We start from the raw sequence: 22476 nt of genomic DNA, 5'->3' as shown, positions 1-22476 counted from the left end.
AGGAGGTGGCCATGAATCAGTGGCCTCCCCCTCAGGACGGATCGCTCCTGCAACGATGCCGACCGCCTCGGGCACCGGGGGTGTATGGGTACGTTACTCTGCCTGCCCATGCCATTCTGCCGCAGTATATCTGTGTGAGGCAGTCGGCAAATGGTTAAAGATGGCTGGCTATGCAGAGCAAAATTCTCCCTTCAGAAACCGATTTACAAGGGGACATCTAATAAAGATAAGAAAAGGCCATAATTTATGGTAAGGTATAGGGAGGAAACCATCGCAAAGCAATGTGGACAGTCAACAGATGGTTAAGCAAAGGAGCATGCCAGAGTTAAAGAAACATAGCAAAGCAGTTTTCAGTATTGTGATTATGGCTGGAGTTGCAGCAGTAAGAGCATACCTGTGGAGGCACAAAAGATATTTTCAGATGAGATATTCAGATGACTAGAAGTCAGAAGTGCTCCCACTTATAGAAATACCCCCACTTTAAGAAAGAACCCCATCTGCAAACGTGCACCCCTTGGCCAACGTGCCTTTCCCAAGAGATGCTTAGTTATATACTGCTGGGGATGGGGATAGGTGCTTCCAATTACTAATCAGGGAGTTAATTAAAGATGGCTGGCTATGCAGAGCAAAATTCTCACTTCAGAAACTTTCAAGGGGACAGCTAATAAAGATAAAAAAAGGCCATAAATTAAGGTAAGGTATAGGGAGGAAACTATAGCAAAGCAATGTCAACAGATGGTTAAGCAAAGGAGCATATCAGAGTTAGGCCTGGTTCACACTGATGCGCTGTGATTTTGTTCCGTTTTTTGTCCTTTGTGAGGTGCGAATTTACCGTGATTTTACCGCGAATTTCAGGAGTTGTACATAGCTGCGATTTGATATTCTAGCCAATGGAATCATAATGTAAAAAAAAAAAGGTGTTAACGTCCTGTGTACTTCCTGGTTTTTGTGGAGAGTAGTGTGGTGGAATTCGCACATATGTGAACCATCAATGCGATTCAAGAACGATTTACATTGATGTCTATGGAGACTAAATTCGCAACGCAGTAAACTCGCACAAGACCCTTTTCTTAATCGCATCGCATTCGTAGAGGAATCGCAACGCATGTATGTGAACGACCGTCATTGAAAAGAATGACTTTAGGGATGACATGCAAATTAAAAGTGTTTTTGACGCATCACATTCGTCATGAACTCGCATCAGTGTGAACCGGGTCTTAAAGCGGAGTTCCACCCAAAAATGGAACTTCTGCTTTTCAGAATCCTCTCCCCCTCCAGTGTCACATTTGACAGGGGGGAGGAGGGAACAGATACCTGTATAATCCAGGTATTTGCTCCCACTTCTGGGCATAGATAGCCGCTGTATCTGCGGATATCTATACCATATCCGGCGCCTCCTCCACCCCCCACCCCCCGCTGTCTTCTGGGAGACAAACAGTCCCAGAAGACAGCAGGGACCGTGGGATCGCGCAGCATGACTCGCACATGTGCAGTAGGGAACCAGACTGTGAAGCCGCAAGGCTTCACTTCCCGATTCCCTTACCGAAGATGGCGGCGCCTCCACCCGAGAGCCGAGGGACAGATCGGCTTCGGGTGCCGACATCGTGTCCATATTTTAAAAGTCAGCTGCAGCTGCTGACTTTAATGCCGCGTACACACGGTCGGACTTTTCGTCTACAAAAGTCCGACAGCCTGTCCGACAGACTTCCGACGTACCTTCGGCGGACTTGCGGCAGACTTTCTTACGAACGGACTTGCCTACACACGACCACACAAAAGTCCGACGGATTCGTACGTGATGACGTACACCGGACTAAAATAAGGAAGTTCATAGCCAGTAGCCAATAGCTGCCCTAGCATGGGTTTTTGTCCGTCGGACTAGCACACAGACGAGCGGATTTCGGGGTCCGTCGTACTTACGACGTAAAGATTTGAAGCATGTTTCAAATCTAAAGTCCGTCGGATTTGAGGCTAAAAAAGTCCGTTGAAAGTCCGGAGAAGCCCACACACGATCGGATTACCAGCCAGCTTTAGTCCGTCAGCGTCCGTTGGACTTTTGTAGACGAAAAGTCCGACCGTGTGTACGCGGCATAACAAAAAAAATTTGGCGGAACTCCGCTTTAATGAAACATAGGAAAGCAGTCTTCAATATTGCGATTATGGCTGGAGTTGCAGCAGTAAGAGCACACCTGTGGAGGTACAAAAGATATCTCTCACTTATAGAAATACCACAACTTTGAGAAAGAACTCCATCTGCAAACGTGGCACCCCTTGGCCAACGTGCCTTTCCCAAGAGATGCTTAGTTATATATTGCTAGGGATGGGGGTGGGTGCTTCCAATTACATATGAAGGAATTAATTAAAGATGGCTGGCTATGCAGAGCTAAAATCAAACTTGTTTACCTAAGAATTAGGGATGATCAAAACAAATCTTTCTTCTTCATGAAATTTGAGCAAAAATCACCTTTTTGGTGAAAAGCATTAAAGACTGTCATAATAATAGCACAAAAAGAAAGCGCTTTAAATGAAGGGGAAAAAAATACTTTTTTTTTTTTTTTACGCAAATAAGTCGCTCAGTAAGCGAAATTAAGGTTTTCAGCTTTAACAAAGTTTTACTGATTGCAAAATCTTTAATTTTGCAACACAGTCATTTAGCTGAAATAATGTTGCTCTTTCTTCTTAGTTTGTTAATTTCTTGCTTTGGATATCCGTGGCCTTGTAATCCATTTGATTACCTGGAGGGTTTGGGTTGGATAGGGGTTTGGTGAAAATCCATTTTATTTTGTGTGATGCTGTACAAACCAAACAGGAGGCCATGTATCAATCTTAAAATGAAAATGATATAGTTGCTTTGGCAGATTCATTTCTACAATAGCTTCCTCATGTAACACTTAAAGCAGAGTTCCACCCATTTAAAAGTCAGCAGCTGCAAAAAGTGTAGCTGCTGACTTTTAATAAACAGACACTCACCTGTTCCACCGTCCAGCGATGCGGCCGCCCGAAGCCTCGCTTCTCTTCCCCCGATCTGCGGTGCCGGCAATGCAAGTGTGGGCGCTCGGCTGTGGCTTCACAGCCGGGCACGCACTGCGCAGGTGCGGGCCGCGCTGAACGTTATGAATGGCCGGGCAACCTTCTGGGACCTGTGATGTGTGATTGCGGGAAGGGAGGGGGGAGTGTTAAATTTCCTTTCGGGCGGCAGTGCCAGGAGAGGAAGTGGGAACTGGGCACTTGTGAAAACTAGGTACCCGCTCTTCCCCCCCGCAAAAAAATTACATGCCAAATGTAGACTGTCAGGGGGTCATGAGTACATAAAGCGGACGTTCCATTTTTGGGTGGAACTCTGCTTTAACATTTTCAAGCATGGGTCAAATGAAAAGGTTAAGTAAAAAATTTGTTCTTGGAATCCCTCAACTTCTCCTCCTCCCGATTCCTTCCCCTTGGTTGTATTCTTCTCGTTTGCCTTGTTGTTCTTTTTTTTGATCTTGCATATATTTACATTTTTCCTGTAAGGGAATTGTGTTTTCATTGTTTCTTTTCCAACCTCTACCTTTTCTTCCTGTTTGCAGGCAAGAAGTTTACTTTACAAGTTTCGCCTCTTGCCTAAAATTCCCTGCAGTCTGCATGATCTGTGCAAGTTGTGTGGGTCAGGCATGTGGGACAGCGGTTATATCCCACCAGTTGAATGTACAGGACAACACCCAGATTCCAACAACTGCCTGTATGGTGGCACTGTAGCAGGGCCAGCTCCGAGTCCTCAAAAACACACCAAGAAAAGACACAAATCACTTGACGTTTTCACGTTCAGGAAATAAAAAGTCAGGTACAGTTGCAAGAAGAAAAAAATGCAACAGACTGATACGGACACAGAAGATGCTGATCATGAAATATCTGTGGCTTATGATTCTCACAAAGACTCTTCTTCAACCAAACCCTTGAGATTGCTCAGGATATGCAATTCTAGATCATCCTCACACGTTTATTTTGAGTTTTAGCAGATGGAGTAGTGGAGCAGGGTTAAAACTGTTTACAAAAAGATAATTTTTCATCACACCTATGAATGTGGCTTCAATTTCTTCAGCATCCAGATCATGCTTCTCTTTAGCTTCCTAGATACAAACCTGCTGCTGATTAAGAGGCACCTGTTTGAAATTGTGAGTGATACAAGAAGAATGAGCTGTGTTACAGTGTTTAAATGCACATATCAGCTACTCTACATGCTGAGTGGCTTAAAGGGTCCTCTGAGGTGATTAACAAAGGACTCATTTCTACATTGCCCTGTTAAGGGGCGTGTCAGGGTAAAACAAATAAAGTTAAAAATATGTGGTACAAGTCAGCAGTATGTCCAAAGGTTATTCCTTTAAAAACACTGCTTGTACAGAAAAATACATGTTGATCAGCCAGAAATCCTGTAAGCTCCTAACTTTTAGTTCAAGCTTATTATAGCCCTAACAACATTTTTATGACAGTATGACCCTTTAAAATGGCCTGCACCATATCTAGAAATCCCTGTTGCCCATTTCGGTACCTTTTAGGCCGCTCTCACATGGGCGCCTCCATCTTGCGGATTCCGCTTGCTCAGCGGGGGATTGCTCCACTGATCACTGCTGAGCAGGCGGATGACAGGTCCCGGACACAGTCACACTCTACTGTATGGGGAAATCAGATGGAAATGAATCGTCTGTTTTTCATCCGATCTGCCAGACGGATAGAAAATAGGACCACCATCTGTCTGTTTTTTGCGGGCAGGATCGGATAGTGGCGGGTGTCAGCGGACATGTGTCCGCTGACATCCGCCACTCCATAGAGGAGAATGCAAGGTCCAAAGGGGTCCGCCTGAAAAACTGACAGGCGGTCCTGATCGGAAGGCCCGTCCAAAAGGACCCTTACAGACATGTGTTGAAGTTTCAGGTACTTTTACAAAGCAGTGCTATTATTGCACTGAATTAAAAAATAAATGCCTTCAGTTTAGATAACGAAACTATAGGTAATTAAGACCAACGCTATCAGCATACAGAGACAGGCAGAGTGCCTGTTTCTCTATGCTGCTGTGTAGCTGAGTGGTAAGTTTGCTGCTACCTCCTTTCTTGTTGGTGCTGACAGTGGACGAAGCCTGATGGGGAAGCTGGGACACTAGTTCCCCATCAGATCTGCTCTTTCCTTGTGATTGATAGCAGGGTGGGCAGATACTATACCTAGTAGCAGGCTGTCCATTGGCTATGGCTCCACCCATTGCTTTCTGTCAATTCAAGGGAAACAGACCTGATAGGGAACTAGTGTCTCAGTTTCCCCATGAGGTTCTGTCCACCCAGTTTCAAAATTCGATGGCGCTGTGCTGTCTGTGATTGCTGCAGGAGTGGGGAGGGAGCTTGGCTGCACCGAGGACAGGGGGTCTGTGTTGACACTCTGTTTCCAGTGCGCCTCCACACGCCTGCTTGACCCAAGCTCATGTACCGATTTACAACACATACATGAATCTGTCGCCCACATCATAATTTGTCATGCGGAGACACGAGGGAAATCTAAAGCGTATCATAGGCACTCTTTATAAACTCCACTGAATGCTTCTGCTAAACTGAAATCCCAAGTTGTCAGTCCTGCTTGAGTTCTCCTCTGATGGACTTCAGAATACCCCCCTCCCACATCATCTTCATAGCATAATTAAAAGTCTGTAGTGCTGCAGGGGAACCCGAGCAGGGCTGCCCACACTGCTTGGGATTTCATTACAGCAGAGATAGTGTTGTCCGCTCAATCAGGAAGTTAGCAGTGCACTGGATTTCCCACAGATCAATGGGTATTTTTCTACACTCGCCGCATTTTTAAGAAGGGGAAACATGGGGAATATGCATGTGTTGCAGAGATGTACTGAATGTATTTCTTAAAGTTATTTTGCCCAGACTTCAAGATTGTTCTTGAGTGGATCAAGCTTTGGGGGATAAATGTGTAATTCAAGATGGGAAACTACATTAAGTTGAGCAGAAAGGTGTTATATCATTCTATTGTTTTATTTATGCTGATAAGAAGTTATAACTTTAAGACATTTTTGACATCTGACCATACTGAAAATTGCCAGTGAAGCACAATCCTATACCTCTTTATTTCACAGACTCTTCTATATCATTACAGAGTATAAGAATGAAATATGTGGATGGGTCCTTCACCAATGTTATTGTAATAAAAATAATCATCCACTGTGTATGGTCCCTTTGTTTTCTTTATAAAATATTAAATTCTACTTGTATATGACCGAATCCATAAATGTGATTTATATTATACAGTTAGGGCTCAACTCTATCCAAAATATGTTTACTCTGTAGAGTAAGGAAGAATTAGAACATCTGCAAAAAGAAAAAAAAATTCTGTTAGTGATGTCTGTCCCCAGACATCACATGTTTTCTTGCCAGGCTTCATAGGGACAAGAGCTAAGGGGAAATTTATTCAGTGTGGCCACATGCAGGCTCTAATTTAAAAAAAAAACTGCCGGAAATTTTAAATTTACCCCCTGTATCCAGAACTAGAATTATTTGGCTGGAGTTAGGCTTTGAAGTGATTTTTAAAGGCTCGTTTATTTAAAATACCAAAGATGTTATACTTACCTTACTTACTGGTGGTTTTGCACAGAGCATCCCAATCCTCCTCTTCTTCTCGGTTCCCCCACTGGCGCCCTTGGCTCTCCCCCCCCCTCCCCATGTCCCTACATAGCAAGTCACTTTCTATGGGGCACTCATGCTTGCTTGCTCCTGAGCATGCTCTGTGTGTTCATAAGACACACAGAGTGCAGCTTGACCCTGCCCCCTGATCCCTCCTCCTTGCCTGTGGTTGACTGCAGCAGGAGCCAATGAGGAGAGAGAGAGAGTCCAAAGAGCCACTGATCTCATGCACATCACTGGATCGAGATTGGGCTCCGGTAAGTATAAGCGGGGGGGGGGGGTCTTTAAAATCACTTTAACCACTTGCTTACTGGGCACTTAGACCCCCCTCTGCCCAAACCCATTTTCAGCTTTCAGCACTGACGCACTTTGAATGACAATTGCGCGGTCATACAACACTGTACCCAAATTACATTTTTATCATTTTTTTCTCACAAATAGAGCTTTCTTTTGGTGGTATTTAATCACAGCTGGGATTTTTATTTTTTGCTAAACAAAAAAAGGTGGAAAATTTTGAAAAAAAAAAATCATGTTTCATAGTTTGTTATAAAATTTTGCAAACGGCTAATTTTTATCCTTCATTGATATGCGTTGATGAGGAGGCACTGGTGGGCACTGATAGGCTGCACTGATGGGCACAGATAGGCACAGTTAAGGCGGCACTGATGGGCACAGTTAAGGCGGCACTGATCGGTGGCACTGATGGGCAGTGATGGGCAGCACTTATGGGCACTGGTATGTGACACTGATGTGCAGCACTGTTGTTGAGGCACTGATTGTGGGCACTGAGGGGTGGCACTGTGGGCATTGATGGGTGTCACTGTGGGCACTGATGGGCACTGGTAGGCGGCACTGCTGCCTATTACTAGGTGGCACTGGCAGGGGGCACAGGTGGGCACTAGTGATCTGGCGGCAGATCTCCGTGATCGGACTGATGTCCCTTTCACGGCCGCCGGTGATCGGCTTTTTTTTCCTCCTCACGCTGTTAGCGCGAGGAGAAAAAATAGCCGATTACTAGCTCTGTTGACACCACATGATCAGCTGTCATTGGCTGACAGCTGATCATGTGGTAAGGGGTCGGGATCAACCCCTTACTCAGATCTGTGATCAGACGAATCTCATAGACGGCGCAGGCCGCTCGTGCACGGGACGACGCCAATGGACGTAGTCCTGGCAAAGCAGGTCCGTGCTGTAGCTGTCATTCGGCTATAGCGGGGATCTCTAGTGGTTAAAATAGAACCATGGTCAAACTATAAAATCACATATGTGAGGTAGGCTGCCGTGTCAAAAGACTGGGCTCTTCAAGTACCCGCTGAAATAGTTTTTTAAATACCTGCCAGTAGAATCATAGGATAGGCACTTCTTTTGATAGAGTGACAAAACGCTTCATTCTGTAGTGACGCTGCATTGATGTCACCCCTTGCTGCTGCAAGTTGTCATCATTGACAGTCCTATTGGGACATTTACTATTAAAAAAAGAGCTCAATTACTTTTCTGTTAAGACGTTCAAAATGCAAACTTACCTTGAAAATGCTTGTTTATTGCTCCATAGATGGATTTTATCTGTGTAGTTATTATTGACTTATTTCAAGGTTTTTTTTTTCACAAACCAATTTTTAAAGCAAAGGTGTGCCCAACACTGCAAAAACCACAATTTTGTGATGTGAATCAATTTTTAGCTTTTCAATGTTCAAATAAGTGAAGATACAGTTATGAAAAGAATGAACATTTTTAGGAAGTCCTGTAGGAATTGTGTTGAAAATGGTACTTTTAAGGAAATAAGATAAGTTGTAGGTGTATCTTCCACATTTTATTCTCAATTTTTGTTGCTTTTAAACTACAATGGGTTTAGGTCGATCATAAGACAGTTTTTTTCACGTTGAAGTTTCTAAACTAATATTTATGCCATTTTAAATGCTTTTATTAGGTAATAATACAAATATTATGTGCTCTGCAGCACACCTAAGCCTCGGTTTGCAAAGGATGTTGGGTTATTCCGGTAAGAGGTTTTAGCAGCCTCTGCAGAGTGACTGATTACAGTGTATGTAAAGCAATTAAAATAAAGGTAATATCTACGCTTGGTAAAAAACAGAATGCAGCAGCTGAACACTATAACCCAGATATGAGGTATAAAATAAATATGTAAAAAAAGTGCAGCACTAAAACAGATATATGAAGAAAGTTGTTATGCACAACTTACGAAAATGTGCAAACTTATGACCATACAGTCAGGTCCATAAATATTGGGACATCAACACAATTCTAATCTTTTTGGCTCTATATACCACCACAATGGATTTGAAATTAAATGAACAAGATGTGCTTTAACTGCAGACTTTCAGCTTTAATTTGAGGGTATTTACATCCAAATCAGGTCAACGGTGTAGGAATTACAACAGTTTGTATAAGTGCCTCCCACTTTTTAAGTGACCAAAAGTAATGGGACAGATAAACAATCATCCATCAAACTTTCACTTTTTAATACTTGGATGCAAATCCTTTGCAGGCAATTACAACCTGAAGTCTGGAACACATAGACATCACCAGACACTGGGTTTCATCCCTGGTGATGCTCTGCCAGGCCTCTAATACAACAGTCTTCAGTTCCTGCTTGTTCTTGGGGCATTTTCCCTTCATATTTGTCTTCAGCAAGTGAAATACATGCTCAATCGGATTCAGGTCAGGTGATTGACTTGGCCATTGCATAACATTCCACTTCTTTCCCTTAAAAAACTCTTTGGTTGCTTTTGCAGTATGCTTCGGGTCATAGTCCATCTGCACTGTGAAGCGCCGTCCAATGAGTTCTGAAGCATTTTGCTGAATATGAGCAGATAATATTGCCCGAAACACTTCAGAATTCATCCTGCTGCTTTTGTCAGCAGTCACATCATCAATAAATACAAGAGAACCAGTTCCGTTGGCAGCCATACATGCCCACGCCATGACACTACCACCACCATGCTTCACTGATGAGGTGGTATGCTTTGGAACATGAGCAGTTCCTTTCCTTCTCCATAATCTTCTTTTCCCATCACTCTGGTACAAGTTGATCTTGGTCTCATCTGTCCATAGGTTGTTGTTCCAGAACTGTGAAGGCTTGTTTGATGTTGTTTGGCAAACTCTAATCTGGCCTTCCTGTTTTTGAGGCTCACCAATGGTTTACATCTTGTGGTGAACCCTCTGTATTCACTCTGGTGAAGTCTTCTCTTGATTGTTGACTTTGACCCACATACACCTACCTCCTGGAGAGTGTTCTTGATCTGGCCAACTGTTGTGAAGGGTGTTTTCTTCACCAGGGAAAGAATTCTTCGGTCATCCACCACAGTTGTTTTCCATGGTCTTCTGGGTCTTTTGGTGTTGCTGAGCTCACCGTTGCGTTCTTTCTTTTTAAGGATGTTCCAAACAGTTGATTTGGCCACACCTAATTTGCTATCTCTCTGATGGCTTTGTTTTGTTTTTTCAGCCTAATGATGGCTTGCTTCACTGATAGTGACAACTCTTTGGATCTCATATTGAGAGTTGACAGCAACAGATTCCAAATGCAAATAGCACACATGAAATGAACTCTGGACCTTTTTTCTGCTCCTTGTAAATAGGATAATGAGGGAATAACACACACCTGGCCATGGAACAGCTGAGCAGCCAATTGTCCCATTACTTTTGGTCCCTTAAAAAGTGTGAGGCACATATACAAACTGTTGTAATTCCTACACCGTTGATTTGGATGTAAATACCCTCAAATTAAAGCTGAAAGTCTGCAGTTAAAGCACATCTTGTTTGTTTCATTTCAAATCCATCACGCTGGTGGTCTGGTAAGCCTTCCATTTTACTAGATGTTACGGGTATCACAAGGTCAAGCACTCACACCAAGTCACATTATTTATATGAAGATTTTTCAGTCACTTTTATGGACTCTTTTTGATAATAATATTTTTCACCATACCTTTGCACTTTATTGCAGTATTTTTTTATATGATCGTTTGGTTTTGTAGATTCCTTAGTTTTGCTTGATTTATGCAAGTTTATCTATTGGCACTATTTAAGCATTTTTTTTTGTTTTATATGTGATTTATGGTAACTTTGTTCACAATATATGGTCATAAGTTTGCACATTTTCATAAGCTGCATATAACAACTTTCTTCATATATATGTTTTAGCGCTGCACTTTTTTTTACATACAGTGTATGTAAAGCAAAACTTTTTTTTTAAAAAGGAGAACTAAAGGAAAAATGTTTTTTTTTATTTTGGATATAGTAATGGAGGGTTATAACCCCTGTCTGTCTTTTTTTTTTAAATCTGTGTCCCATTGGGGAGATCTCTCTTCACTTCCTTTGCCATAGTCAAAAAAGGAAGTGAGAGGAAATCCCTCCAAAGTGAGGGAATCCTTGGTTGTTGCCAGAGTTAGTTTCCCCATTGAAATATTTCTCCTATATTGATTTTCTAGGGAGAACCCAAAGTATGGAATTTTCTTTTCACTTTCGGCGATAATGGTAAACATGACAAACAGAGAGGTTAAATCTCCCTAATGGGGACACAGACAGCAATAAAAGAATGACAGGTATTCTAATCCCTCTCCACTCTATCCAAAACAATAATACCTGACTTTGGTTATACTTTAAGCAATGCATAGAGTACAAAAAGAATAATTTAATTTTTGAATTGCCATTTTTGGCCTCATTTGGAAGGTTTACTTCCATACTTTGTCCTACAGACCATTATCACCAGGCCAGAAAGTGAGGAGAAATCCAAAATGTTATGAGGAGGTGATAGGAAATCTTTCAGTGGGGACAACTGTTTGAGTAAATTTCCCCCCGCTTTATCTCCATAGCAGGAAGTAGGAAGAAATCTCTCCAACAGGACGGAGTAACTAAAAAATGAAAAAAAAAAAAAAACTACAGAGAGTCTAGCTGTTCTCTATTATTATATCCAAAACTGAAAAGAAGATACTAGTTTTGGCTTTAGATACAATTTAAAGTGTAATAATGCATAAGGGTTCCTCATAATGTATAAGGGTTCATAAAGTGGATTTGCATATATTTCCTTTTGTTGTGGTCAGAAATAAAAATAAAAAAAAATCACTTTTTATAAATATTTTTGTCAGTAAAAAAAATTGCATATAAATATTTCAGAATCTCACTTTCTGCCAGCAGGTGGTGCTGTAGGGTTCCTTTCATGCGTTTTTTTCAGGCTATCTTCAACTGTGTTGATGGAAAAATTGTTTGTTGTTTTACAGAGCTTAAAATGTAAGAAAAAAAACTGTAAAGTGATATTAAATGTCACTTGCTATGGGGGGCACTGATGCATGCTCTATGCTTCCATAAGACACATAAAGCCGCAGCGCAGCCCCCCCCCCCTCCCCTCATTGGCTCACTGGCTGTGATTGACAGCAAGGGAAGCCAATGGCTCCTGCTGCTGTGTCTCAGCCAATGAGAAGAGAGACCTGGGACAGCCAAGGCTCCCGTGCACATTGCTGGATCGAGAGTGGGCTGAAGTGAGTATTGGGTGAGTAAGTATACCATTTTTTTTTTCTTTTTCATACAGAGAATGCGGGATAGGTAGGAGGATGGGCCGGGAACATTGTTTGGAATAGTTAGCCGGAGGTGTTACTGCCACTTTAGAACATGAAGAAGTGTGTGAGCTAGACATAGACATATACATGTCCTCATGTCAGGACCATCCCCCAAATAAATGTATAGAACCAAAGAATTGAACCTGTGGAGAAGGGAGCCACAGACAAGGAAAGGAAGGCAAAATCACAAATCCACAGGCAAAAAAGGGGCTTTAAATTTGCAAACCACAATGAGGAGAAAATATAAAATTAAATGTATAAAAGTCAGAATTTATTATATCACATTAAAACAGGGTGCCATATAATTAAAACTGCAAAATAGAAAACAGGTAGTGGATTTATGCAGACAATAGTCGATGATACAAGCGTGTAAAATCAACGTTTTTCGCTATATTAGCTTCCTAAGGATTTACGCTTGGAGATTGCAACTTAAAAGATAAAGAAAAATGTAATACTACTAGGAAAACATTATATACAAAAAACAAAAAAACTATTACATATTGCTACATGCTTGTTCATAATAGTACTTCCAGTTTAACTACATGTTAACTTTTGGGTCTGGGGCATGCACGCGTGCTGCTGGTGATCACACACAGCGGGAGCCCAGTGGCGGGTACCGTGGACTTGGCACCTGCCAATTGTACAGTACACAGGCAGAACAGCGATCTGCCAATGTAAACATGACAGATCACCATTCTCTCAGTGGGAAAGACATTGATCCTGTGTTCCTGCAAAGCATGGGCACTGATCTTTGTCTTCCTTTAGTAAAAGCACTGCCCCCACAGTACACAAGCACTGGCTAGAAACACATTTAACCCTTTGATTGCCCCTGATGTTAACCCCTTCCTATCCAGTGTGATTAGTACAGTGACCATGCATATTTTTAGTACTGATCACTGTATTTGTTTATAGCGCAAAAAATAAAAACCACAGAGGTGATCAAACACCACCAAAAGAAAGCTCTATTTGTGGGAAAAGAAGGACATACATTTTATTTGAGTACAGAGTCACACCACCACGCAATTGTCAGTTAAATTAACGCAGTGCTGTATCGCAAAAAATGGCCTGGTCATGAAGGGGGTAAATTTTCCAGAGGTCAAGTGGTTAAGAGTTCAAGGGGCAATGTCCACACAAGTGAATGAGTCAGAGGAATGATTTAGCCCCTCCTCTTTACCGTCTGCTTGCCCAGAACCTCCCACTAAAGGTGCATTCTGAGATAAAGTCTAAAGAAAAAGCTGCTACTGTGCTTTCTCCTTAGGAAACCTATAGTGCTTTCAGAATCCTCTGTCATGGGTGGATCTTGTATTACATGTTTGTTTGTAAAACACAAATTTTATATAAATTTGGAAAAAATAAACATAAAACCATTTGAATAAAATGTATAAACTTTAATATGTATCATCATGTATCATGTATTCCTTCAAAGCTGAACTCCAGGCAGGTATACAGTGCCTTGAAAAAGTATTCATTATAGTAGTAGTCATTATCCTGCTGGAAGGTGAACCTCCACCCCAGTCTCAAGTCTTCAAAGATTGCCCTGTATTTGGCTCCATCCATCTTCCCATCAACTCTGACCAGCTTCCCTGTCCCTGCTAAGGAAAAGCATTCCCACAACATGATGCTGCCACCATCATGTTTCACGGTGGGGATGGTATGTTCAAGGTCACGTGCAGTGTTTTTTGCCCCACATAGCATTTTGCTTTTAGGCCAAAAAGTTCAATTTTGGTCTCATCTGACCAGAGCACCTTCTTCCACATGTTTGCGGTGTCCCCCACATGGCTTCTCGCAAACTGCAATGAATACTTCTTATGGCTTTCTTTTAACACTGGCTTTATTCTTGCCACTCTTCTATAAAAGCCAGATTTGTAAAGGGCACTACTAATAGTTGTCCTGTGGACAGATTCTCTCACCTGAGATGTGGATCTCTGCAGCTCCTCCAGAGTTACCATGGGACTCTTGGCTGCTTCTCTGATTAATGCTCTCCTTGCCAGGCCTGTCAGTTTAGGTGGACAGCCATGTCTTGGTAGGTTTGTAGTTGTGCCATACTCTTTCTATTTTCGGATGGTGGATTGAACGCTGCTCTGTGAGATGTTCAAAGTTTGGGATATTTTTTATAACCTAAACCTGCTTTAAACTTCTCCAAAACTTTATCCCTGACCTGTCTGGTGTATTCCTTGGCCTTCATGATACTGTTTGTTCACTAAGGTGCTCTAACAAACCTCTGAGGGCTTCACAGAACAACTGTATTTACAGTTGTGCTCAAAAGTTTGCATACCCTGGCAGAAATTGTGACATTTTGGCATTTATATTGAAAATGTCTTTTATTCAAGGATAGTGATCACATGAAGCCATTTATTATCACATAGTTTTTTGGCTCCTTTTAAAATCATAATATTAACAGAAATTATACAAATGGCTCTGATGAAAAGTTTACATACCCTGGAATGTTTGGCCTTGGTACAGACACAGAAGGTGGCACAAACAGGTTAAAATGGTAATTAAATGTTAATTTCCCACATTTGTGGCTTTTTAAATCGCAATTAGTGTCTGTGTATAAATAGTCAATGAGTTTGTTAGCTCTCACATGGATGCACTAAGCAGGCTAGATACTAAGCCATGTGGAGCAGAAAGAAACAGTCAAAAGACCTGCATAACAAGGTAATGAAACTTTACAAAGATGGAAAAGGATATAAAAAGATATCCAAAGCTTTGAATATGCCAGTCAGTACTGTTCAAACATTTAAAAAGAAGTGGAAATTTTGGGGATCTCTTGATACCAAACCAAGGTCAGGTAGATCAAGAAAGATTTCAGCCACAACCGCCACAGGAATTGTTCGGGATAAAAAGAAAAACCCACATTTAACCTCAGGAGAAATACAGGCTGCTCCGGAAAAAGATGGTGTGGTTGTTTTTAATGAGCACAATATGATGATACTTGAACAAAAAAGAGCTGCATGGTCAAGTTGCCAGAAAGAAGCCTTTACTGCACAAGATTCACAAAAAAAGCCTGTTTACAATTTACACCTTGACATGCCTCATTGGCTTTTTTGTGGCATTGGCGCAGTAAAGGCTTCCTTCTGGCAGATCAACCATGCAGCTCTTTTTTGTTCAAGTATCATTGAATTGTGATCCTTAAAAACAACCACGCAGTCTTTTTGGAGAGCAGCCAGTATTTCTTCTGAGTATACCTGTGGGTTTTTCTTTGTATCCTGGGCAATTCTTCCGCCAGTTGTGGCTGCAATCTTTCTTGGTCTACCTGACCTTGGCTTGGTATCAAAAGAGCCCTGAATTTTCCACTTCTTAATAAGGGTATAAACAGTGCTGACTGGCACATTCAAGGCTTTGGGTATCTTTTTTATATACTTTTCCATCTTTATAAAGTTCCTTTACTTTGTTAAGCGGGTCTTTTGACTGTTCTTTTCTACCTCCGCATGGCTCAGTGTCTAGCCTGCTTAGGGCATCCAAGTGAGAGCTAACAAACTCATTGACTATTTATACACAGACACTAATTGTGGTTTGAAAAGTCACAAATGTGAGAAATTAACCTTTAATTGCCATTTTAACCTGCGTGTGCCACCTTCTGTGTCTGTACCAAGGCCAAACCTTCCAGGGTATGTAAACTTTTTATCAGGGCCATTTGGGTGATTTTTGTTAATATTATGATTTCAAAAGGAGCCAAAAAGCCATTTATTATCACATATAGTTTTTTGGCTCCTTTTAAAATCATGATATTATGTGATAACATAAAAAGTTAGTTTTTAAGGAGCACAATTCAACGATACTTGAACAAAAAAAAGCTGCATGGTTGAGCTGCCAGAAGGAAGCCTTTACTGCACCAATGCCACAAAAAAGCCAATGAGGCATGTCAAGGTTTTGTTGGGCATATTGTAACCAGGCTTTTTGTGAATCTTGTGCAATAAAGGCTTCTTTTTAGCAACTTGACCATGCAGCTCTTTTTTGTTCAAATATCATCATATTGTGCTCCTAAAAACAACCACACCATCTTTTTCCAGAGCAGCCTGTATTTCTCCTGAGGTTAAATGTAGGTTTTTCTTTGTATCCCGAACAATTCCTGTGGCAGTTGTGGCTGAAAACTTTCTTGATCTACCTGACCTTGGTTTGGTATCAAGAGATTCCCAAATTTTCCACTTATTAAATAATTGAACAGTACTGACTGGCATATTCAAGGCTTTGGATATCTTTTTATATCCTTTTCGATCTTTGAAAAGTTTCATTGCCTTGTTACGCAGGTCTTTTGACTGTTCCTTTCTGCTCCACATGGCTTAGTATCTAGCCTGCTTAGTGCATCCTATGTGAGAGCTAACAAACTCATTCACTATTAATGCACAGACACTAATTGCGATTTAAAAAGCAACAAATGTGGGCAATTAACATTTAATTGCCATTTTAACCTGTTTGTGTCACCTTCTGTGTCTGTACCAAGGCCAAACATTCCAGGGTATGTAAACTTTTCATCAGGGTCAGGGTCATTTGGGTGATTTCTGTTATCATTATGATTTTAAAAGGAGCCAAAAAACTATGTGATAATAAATGGCTTCATGTGATCATTATCCTTAAATAAGACAGTTTTTTGGCATGATTAGTCATATTTTCAATCTAAATGCCAAAATGACACAATTTCTGCCAGGGTATGCAAACTTTTTAGCACAACTGTATACAGAGATTCAGTTACACACAGGTGGACTCTATTTACTAGTTAGATGACTTCTGAAGACAATTAGTTCCAATAGATTTTAGTTAGGGGTATCCGAGTAAAGGGGGCTGAATACAAATGCACGCCACTTTTCATTTGTAAAATATTTTGAAAACCATCCATCATTTTCCTTACACTTCACAATTATTTGCCACTTTGTGTTGGTCTGTCACATAAAATCCCCATAAAATACATTTATGTTTTTGGTTGTAACATGACAACGTGGAAAATTTCAAGGGGTATGAATACTTTTTCAAGACACTATAAAACACCACAATTTAGTACAGTTGGGTAGTCATTGAAATCATTAAATGTATTTTTAAAATGCAGCTAGTAACTGTATTTGATTATATATCATCTTTCTGTAGTTTCTTGAACAACAGACCAGTAGTAGTACTATCAAGGAACATATTGATTAGAGGATAGAGCAATCCAATTACTGGCCTGGGCATGGACAGAATGGATTTAGGACTGGATGGACAATAATATAAATCCATTGGCAGGTAATACTGCTTCCATTTATGTACTGCAATTATGAATTTAGATATTTTCCTGGAGTTTGGCTTTAAAGCATGTCTGTAAATGAGTAGACTACAGAGTGCTGTAAAGTTAGACACTGCTTAGCTCTTCCTGTAATACAGGCTTTAGGTTTATTTGGGAACAAAGTATAAGGCCTTTACTAGTCATTTGCACCTTCTTGCCATGTTCCTGTTACCATGGCAGCGTTGAGAGATTAGTATGAGGAAGGATTAGGTGTGACAGGCGCAAGTATCATTCGCTATCTTGGACCATCACTTTAAGTAAGCCACACTCTTCCTTGAGCTTCCCTAAGCTTTTAATGGCTTTCGAGGTAACATGCATTTGCAAGGGTGGCAGGACGTAATGGTATGACAGGTGTTGTTTGACTGATGCAGTGGCTGGAGCTTGTCATCCTCTCAAGCCTGCTTACTGGAAACCATTAACTGTCCACTGAATACAAAGGAACACATACAGCTCACTACAGTGAACCCTTGGAAAAATGAACATCTGAGCAGAAATGAATCTATTTTCCAAACAGACCCTTGAAGTGCATCTTTCAATTCCTTTATAGATTAAGGGCTTGTTCATGCTATGGTCATTGACGTGCATGCTTCTCGATTGGATAAATGCAGGTAACTGCATGGGCACATAGAAAACAGCAACACACATTAAAGTGGTTGTAAACCTCAGACATGAAATAGGAAAAAGCATATCCCTCTGTAGTGTGTACTTGTCTCAATCCAGAGCACTGAGTGTCATTTCTGTGTTCTGCCCTGTTCCTCTGCTATCTGCATAAGTCTCTTCTGACAAGTTTTCCTGACACCAAGAGAAAAAATGTGACACTGGAGGCAGCTCTAGCATGCAGCCTGTGATTGACAACCTCAGCTCTGTTCGTGTGTGCTATGTGAAGGGGGGTGTGTACCTTCCTTCGAATCAGCTCAGAGAGTTCTCCCCACTGAGCTCTGCAGTGTGTAATTTCAGCTTTCTGCCCCATTTCTGACAACTCGTACAAGCTTTAAAAAATCTAGACTCGGGGGCGTGACCGGAAGCTGAGCTAGATGGCAGCCTAATACACTAGCTCCACAAGCCCACAGCAAAAACGGCAATAATAGGGGCAATAACCTCCACATTTATGGGAAAATCCAGGACCACCCGCTCCTCTAAACCCAGGGGATCATCCCTACCCCCTCCGGGGACGAACACAGACCTCCGCTCGTTCTTTCAGCGGCCCGGAATGTCTCAGGACGAGGAGGCCAATATGGCGCCGGATGCCTGCGCGCCTGCACAACAGTGCACCGATCGCTCTCCACAGCCGACTTCACCTTGGCAGCAGAACCAAGAGGGGCCAGGACAAGAAGGAGCAATCCCCCAAGATGACATCCTACACACAGCAGCGGTGAGTCCTTCACAGTGGCCAGACGCCCAGGCTGAATGGCAGCATGGATCTCCGTCCACCATGCGGCCCGCCTCCCCCTCTCATTACACACAATGCTCGGCGGCTTTCCCGAGACTCCTAAGAACAGCCCCAGACACTGACACACAGAGTCTGGAGCCGGCTTCCCCAGGCTCATCTGAGCTCTCCCAGGACTTTCCACCCCTGCCAGATCCTGCAGATCCCCATCCCAGAGCATACCGATCCCCTGAAGGGGGGAAGGGGGGTCCATGGGCAATGAATGCCACCTCTCCCCCTCTTAAAGCACAGAGACTGTCTCGCTCCAGGGAGCCCAGCACTTCTGGACAACACAAAGCCTCAGAGCCCTCTTACGCACAGAAAGTGGGCACCCCACTTTCACACCCAGCAAAGCACTCTCCTGCAGGAACTACCCTGCATCCGCATATGGGGGCATGGTCGGACTCATGGGATCCCCCAGCGCCAGGAGGCCAATTACATCAAGAGGAAGACGCATCCACTCCAAGCACCCCGACGCGTGGCCCATCCTCACCTCGCTACCATAACAGCCCTATGCAAGACCCACTCATGCCACCGCAATGGTTCTCCTATCTGCAAGCTATACCCACAAAAGAAGATTTTAAACAACTAATCGCAGATGTTAAATCCACATGTCGCACAGAAATCCAAGTACTACAGACCGGACTTAAACACTTGGCAGACAGAATGGAGATGGCAGAGGAAGAGATCCAGGAAACTAAACTGGCGGTCCATAGAACGCAACTTCAGGGCGCAGACCACAGAGTAATGTTGAGAGATATGCAAAGGCATATCGAAGACCTGGACAACAGGGGGCGCCGTAACAACATCAGAGTGAGAGGTATCCCAGAATCAGAGGGCGCCGAAGACCTGCAAAAGACCCTGCAAATCGTCTTTAACAACCTTATTGGGGAGCCACCAACAAAACACATAGAAATGGACAGAGCCCACAGGGCACTTCGCCCTAAAGGAGCTACCCCTAAACCCAGTGACATTATTTGCAGAATCAGCTCCTACCCACTCAAAGAGGAAATTATGAGGCAGGCACGCCTAGCACGCAGAGTGATGTTCGAGGACGTCCAGATCCAACTATATCTGGACTTATCCTGGCTCACCCTACAAAAACGTAGACTCCTACAACCCCTACTACAAACCTTACAGAAAGAAGCTATCACCTACCGATGGGGCTTTCCGTTTAGCCTCACGGCAAAGCACCAGGGCAAATCCGCAATTCTGAGATACCCAGAGGATCTCCGCACGTTTTGCGAAATTCCGGCTCCTCAACTACCAGACTGGGACATAGTGGCTACCCCCCCACCACCGCCCACCACATGGCAGAGAGTACCTCCATCTAACCGACCCAGGAACTCGGACACGCACCGCAAGCCTACCAAGCATAAGGCCCAATGAACTGCAAACGCAACGATATCAAGCAAATACGGGACTTGAGCACTTAGACTCAGTATTCAGGACGGTCCAGACAGTAGTATACCTACTGCTACCCTAGATTAGCATCCTTCAATATGCCCCTATGCCACTTTAAAGCTCGCTATTACGGGCACGACTCAGGAGCTTGGAGAAGATAGGCCTTAGACCCATCTCCTATCACCCCCTCGCCCCCCCCTATTTGTGTTTTTTTTTACTAGTTATAAACGGGTGCACAGTGATAGACTGTGTACGGTTCACAAGATATGGTTGATAGTACACGGGCTCCCGGGGGTGCCTCTCCGCTCGTCCCATCTGGGGTGGGGGGGGAGGCCCACACGGGAATCCGTTCTGACCTTGGTCCGTTGGCCATTTTGAGTTTGAATGCAAGGTTTATATTGTGTTACTATTATGTATTAACTGTACTCTTCTCTTTCCCCCAGTCCCTTCTTCTTCTCTCTCTTTCCAGCCGTCATCCGGCAAGCACAGATATATGCACGAAACTCCCTGGTCTCCTCCCGGAGGGTGCCCACTCTGAATCTGAGACCTCAACCCCTAACAAATCTCAACTAGGTAAGAGCTTACCCCCACATCTTCACCCATCACCACTATGGCCAAGGTATTATCATTAAATGTACATGGACTAAACTCCAATAGGAAAAGACATCTGGCGCTGAGGGAGTTCAGACAGTCGGGAGCTGATATTATAATGATCCAAGAGACCCATTATAACAAAGAGGGCTCATTCGCATTTGCGTCCAGATATTACTCCCAAATCTATATAGCATCAGGTACTCATAAAAGGGCTGGAGTGGCAATACTCATTAAGCGAGGGGCCCCCTTTACATGCGTAACCCAACACTGTGATCCCCATGGCCACTTCATTATCTTACAGGGGCAGTGGCAAACACAAGACGTGACACTATGTGCATTATATGCTCCGAATACTAGACAACATAGCTTCCTGTCCAAAGTATATGCGCGCATTTTTAGATCTACCCCCAGGGTCCTCATAGTGGGAGGTGATTTCAACCTCATTCAATCAGCTGCTGCGGATCGCCAGACGGTAGCCCCCCAGGCTCCTTCGTCCAGGGTCCATAGAGACTCGAGACTATTCAGACAAATCACTAGACGATATGCGCTCTTTGACGCGTGGAGGGCTCTCAGTCTAGGCGATCGGCAGTATACATTTTACTCGGCCCCCCACCAGACCCACACACGCATCGACTACTTTTTTGTCAACAACCACACTCTCAAATTGACACGCAAGGCACAAATACTTCCGATCTCGTGGTCGGACCATGCCCCCATCCTACTCACACTAGACTTAGGCACCCCGGTCCGCAGACCATATAACTGGAGGATGAATACTTTCCTCCTCCAACATCAACCGGCTCTAGTGGAATTAAATTCCACGCTAAAATATTATTTCCTAGAGAATGCCAACCAGGAAGTTACAATCCCCACACTTTGGGAAGCCCACAAGGCGGTCCTTCGGGGCAAATGTATAGCAATTTCATCAGCACTAAAAAAAGATGCCACAGCAGCAAAACTAAATGCAGAGCAAGAACTTAGAGCTAACGAAGACAAATTTCAACTTAAACCCACAATACCTGTCCTAAGGAAAATAATTAAGCTCCGCACAACACTCCGAGATCTAGCCTTGGGACAGGTGGAAAAGGCTTTAACAAGATTGAAACAAATGTTCTATGATAAGGGAAATAAAGCCCATTCTCTTCTAGCCAATAAATTACGTGAACGATCCCACATGAACTCTCCTCATCAGATAAAAGACAAAGGGGGACAATTACTATCCCACCCGGTAGACATCGCCTGTACATTTGCGGACTTTTACAAGGAACTCTACAACAATCCTGAGATACCCAACAACCCACCCTCTATAGACCTAACCCACAAAATGCAACAATACTTAGAACAGAGTGGCATTCCCCATCTCCAACCCTCTGATCTGATGACACTCAACGCACAGATCACAGATGAGGAAATAGAACTTACTATAAAGTCCCTACCACCCCACAAGGCCCCAGGTCCGGACGGCTTCCTGTACGAATACTACAAAACATTTCTCCCCCTTTTACTTCCCCATCTCCGCAGACTGTTTACCGCTTTTCTTAATGACACACCCATTCCCTCAGAGATGCAGAAATCTTT

The 22476-nt window shown here is 42.9% G+C and overlaps 1 protein-coding gene across 5 annotated transcripts in view; it reads left to right on the top strand.

The window, feature by feature from the left end:
- The window catches only part of TBC1D16 (TBC1 domain family member 16), a 241513-nt gene extending 235320 nt beyond the window's left edge, over positions 1–6193 (top strand). For all 5 annotated transcript variants that reach the window (XM_073608200.1, XM_073608201.1, XM_073608204.1 and 2 more), the window contains exon 12: positions 3567–6193. In XM_073608200.1, coding sequence (XP_073464301.1) covers positions 3567–3812 — 246 coding nt within the window. In that variant the 3' untranslated portion in view covers positions 3813–6193. The remainder of the gene's footprint in view (positions 1–3566) is intronic.
- Positions 6194–22476: the final 16283 nt, after the last annotated feature.

Source organism: Aquarana catesbeiana, linkage group LG12, assembly GCF_042186555.1.
Source record: "Aquarana catesbeiana isolate 2022-GZ linkage group LG12, ASM4218655v1, whole genome shotgun sequence".
Taxonomy (NCBI): Eukaryota; Metazoa; Chordata; class Amphibia; order Anura; family Ranidae; genus Aquarana; species Aquarana catesbeiana.
This window is presented reverse-complemented; position numbering and strand designations above follow the sequence as displayed.